The sequence below is a fragment of the Coptis chinensis genome, chromosome 2 (assembly GCF_015680905.1).
Source record: "Coptis chinensis isolate HL-2020 chromosome 2, ASM1568090v1, whole genome shotgun sequence".
NCBI lineage: Eukaryota > Viridiplantae > Streptophyta > Magnoliopsida > Ranunculales > Ranunculaceae > Coptis > Coptis chinensis.
This window is the reverse complement of record NC_141457.1, coordinates 29,526,380-29,530,546: the sequence shown is the minus strand read 5'-3', so window position 1 is coordinate 29,530,546 and position 4,167 is coordinate 29,526,380. Positions and strand designations below refer to the sequence as shown.

Here is a 4,167-nt window from a genome sequence, read left to right as displayed (position 1 = left end):
AAGCTAGAAAAAGCCTAGTTTCTCTAGCCAAGCCTCGTATCAGTAAGCATGCAAAACTCTATAATCTTGATCCCTTGGTTTCTGATTCCATACTCCGACCACCCTCAAAAGGAAAGTTGTCAGAAAATATAGCTGATATTCTCAAAAGCTTTGGTAGCTCTAGGAAGCATGGGGTTTCCAAAAAAAATTCGGGAGTTGGTAGCTTTGTTTTATCTCAAGAATATGAAACGAAAAGTTGCATCTTTGAGACTTCACAAGCATGCGTTGACATCTCTGAAGAAGTACATCATTATTCTCACAAAAGAATTGTGGTCTCTACATAAATTTTCACCTCTAAGTTTATACATTCTAAGAGATCAAAAATGAGTGATAGTTCAGGACCCTCTTAGGGGAAGAGTCCTCTAAAGTTTGTTTCTACTACGGATCATGTTCCCACCTCACCTGACCTCTCCAAAGAGGAGAAAGGTAATGATAAGAAAGAAGCATGTGGGAGTGAGGAAAGGAAGATTTTTGTAAGCTTCAAAAATAAGAGGAAAGTTAATGGTTCTATTGAGGAAGAGGATACAGTAAAGGGAAAGAGGTTGAAAAAAGATATCATGTCAAGTTCTGATGGTGATGGTTCTATGGGAGTCACTCCTTCCCCTTCTCCTTCTGAGTCAATCAAGAGTGACTCCATTAGTAAGGATTCAAGTAACCCAAGTGTCTTTTCTTATGGTCTAGGAGACTCTGATTCTAGGAGTTCAAAAAGTTTGGTTTCAGCAGATTCTAGTTCTACAGATTCGGAAAGCTCTGAGTCTCATGACTCTGTCTCGAAGGGTTCTAGGTCTTGTAGTTTTGGTTCTCGGGGTTCTAGTGATAATGCTTATAGGGCTGATGGTTCACAAGGTTCTAGTTCTTTTGACTCTTGCTTTAATACTTCAGATAAGAATGCTGTTTTTTCTGGTTCTGGAGGTTCTTCTGGTTCAAATGGTCTCTCTCTCTCTAATGATGAGTCTGATGGTTTTAATAATTCATCTAGTTATTCTGGTCCTGGCACTCCTAGCTCTTAGGGACTTAATGTGGCTGCTTCTAACAATTCAGAAGGGTTCGTGGTGACTAACCCATTTCAGTGACCTCTAGAGCCATGACGACAACTGCATGGAATTGTCATGGAATTGGTTCAACTTCGACAATGGTAGCATTTAATAACCTCATTTTGGTTTCAGACCCTCATATAATATGTTTATCTGAAACCAAAGCAACAGGAAAAAAAAATGGAGTTAGTTAGTAAGCAAATCAAGTACACTAGCAAATGTATAGTACCTGCAATTGGCATTAGTGGTGGTATGATTGTTTTCTGGAAGGATAATATTCAGGTGGATATTTTGGGAGCTACATCACCTAATCATATTACAGGTAAACTCTCCAATTACCATGCTTATTCTTATTGGTTCTTTTCTTTTATATACGGTAAGCCTCTTTCTTATAAGAGGAAAAGAGTCTGGGATGAATTGTGTGACATTGCTATGCTTATCCCTGGGCCTTGGATTCTCTTTGGTGATGTCAATTCCATTTCATCACCCTTGGAAAAAGTAGGAGGTAATGGTAATCAATATCGAAGTATGAATTCTTTTAATGATTTTATTGATGATCTAGGTCTCATTGATTTAGGTTTTAAAGGTTCCAAGTTCACTTGGTCAAATAAAAAATTCTTTGGTAATCATATTTTAGAGAGGTTGGATAGAGCTCTTGCCACCCCAGATTGGCTCGAGCTGTTTTCCCTTTCCCTCATTCAAAATATCACTATTCTTTCCTCTGATCATCTTTCTCTTTCTATTAATCTTAATCATTGCTTACAAAAAAAGAAAAAAGCTTTTAAATTTTTTGAGATGTGGACTAAGGAACCCTCATGCAAGGATACTATTGAGTTAGCTTGGAATGATATCTCTGGAGGAGATTGCTTTGGTTCTCTTACATTGTCTGTTTTTAATAGGATGAAAAATACCAGTAAAAATCTTCATAAATGGAATGTGGAGGTTTTTGGGGATATGGAACTAAAGATCAAGAAGGTTAGAAGGGATTTAGATAACATCTTATCAGATGATTTGGAGACTGGGGAGAATTACAACAAGTTTCTTTCCCTTCAAAGTGATTTGGAGGATCTTTTGGATAAGGAAGCTAGTTTTTGGAAACAAAAAGCCACTTCAAATTGGGTGAAGGATGCTGGAAGGAATACTAGATACTTTCATCTTTCTACTATTTACAGAAGAAGAACGAATAGCATTGAAAAACTCAGGAATGATAATGGGGGCTGGGACTCAGAGGTTGAGGATGTAGGGCTTAATATAAACTCCTATTTCAAGAATATTTTCTCTTCTTATGAGCCTCCTATCAATAATGGTATCCTGAATCTCTTTGAATCATGTATTACACCCAATGAGAATATTCTTCTTACAAAAATCCCCACTGATGATGAAATTTGGGTCACCATTAAAAGTATGGGGGCCCTTAAAGCCCCTAGTCCTGATGGATTTTAGGATATATTTTACCAGAAATATTGGGATATTGTTCATTCTGAGATCTCTAAAGCTGTCAAAGCCTTCTTCACCTTTTCCAGGCTTGCCCTTTGCCTAAATGAAACTTTTATCACTCTCATTCCTAAAGTAGCTAATCCTAAACACATCACTAAATCCAGGCCTCTTAGTCTTTGTAATTTCTCCTATAAAATCATTTCTAAGATCATGTCCACCAGGCTTAAACCCCTCCTTCATAAATTCATCTTTCCTCTTCAAGGTGTTTTTGTCAAAGGAAGGTCTATTGAGGATAATATTAGACTGGCAAGTGAGATTTTGTTTAATATGAGAAAGTTGAAAAAAAAAACTAACAATGATGGATGGCTATCAAGTTAGATATGACCAAAGCATTTGATAGAATAGAATGGAGCTTTGTTGATCAAATTCGGGAAAACTTGGATACTCTACCAAATGGAGGAAAATGATTCAATAATGCCTTAGCACAGTTTCTTATAATGTGCTTCTCAATGGCTCTCCTCTAGAAAAAGTTTATCCAGAAAGAGGAGTAAGACAGGGGGACCCTCTGTCCCCTTACTTGTTCATCATTATGGCAGAAGCCTTGTTAAGACTCATTGCTCAAGCTGAAGGTTCCAATCTGATTTTTGGGATCAAAATAAGAAGGAAGGCCCCTGGTATCAGCCATCTTTTCTATGCAGATGACTCAATTATCTTTTGTATGGCAAATACTCAGCAATCAGACTATATGATGACTCTCCTTAACACTTACTGTGAAGCTTCTGGTCAAGCAGTAAATTTTGATAAATCCAGGGCCTATTTCAGTGGGAATGTGGCTATAAGTACTCAAAAGAGCATTATGAAAAAATGGAAGATGAGAAAGTTTGATGATAAAGAGATCTACTTAGGGGTTCCAATTCTATTAAGCAAGAAAAAAAAGTGAAGATTTTGAGTACTTGATACAGAAGGTTCAAAGAAAGATTTCTGGTTGGAAAGCTAAAGTTTTATCTCTCTCTGGTATAACTACTTTCATCAAGTATGTAGCCCAAGCTATGCATATATATACAATGAGTACCTATCTTCTCCCATATAAGATTACTGATAAGCTGGATCAGTTGAATAAGAATTTCTGATGGAATAGCTCAGTTAAATCTCACTCCTATCACACCATCAGTTGGGATTTTCTCTGTAGAAGTAAGTCAAATGGTGGTCTGGGCTTTAGGAAATCAAGGGAAATGAATCAAGTTCTTATTAGTAAACACTGCTGGATAATGCTGAAGGATGAGATTTCTAAATGGGCTCTTCTTTTTAAGAAAACTTATCCAAATTGGCAAAAGATGATTGAGATGGATGTCTTACCTAGGGATACTTCTTATTTCTTTAGAGGCATCATTAGAACTATGAAGGAAATCAAATGAGGCTTTTTATGAAATATTGGAGCTGGCTCTTCCATCTCTATCTTTAATGATCTTTGGCTTCTTTTTATGGGAAAGCCTCTTATCCTAAAAGATCTGCTAGATCCTGGGCCTGATCTTCTTAACCTTAAGGTCAACTCCCTTTTTCCCCCTGCAGTTCCCACTTGGAATCAAAATAGATTGGGAGATTTGTTTCCCTTTCAGATTATTCAATCCATTAATAGAGTTCATATCAGACCTTCAAA

At 37.0% G+C, this 4,167-nt stretch overlaps 1 protein-coding gene across 1 annotated transcript; it reads left to right on the top strand.

Annotated features, from left to right (window-relative positions):
* Positions 1 to 1,253: 1,253 nt before the first annotated feature.
* LOC147515703 (uncharacterized) lies at positions 1,254 to 2,516 on the top strand. The gene has a single exon (XM_086593016.1). The coding sequence runs from the start codon at positions 1,254 to 1,256 to the stop codon at positions 2,514 to 2,516; it is 1,263 nt and encodes a 420-aa protein (XP_086449142.1).
* The last annotated feature ends 1,651 nt before the right edge of the window (positions 2,517 to 4,167 follow it).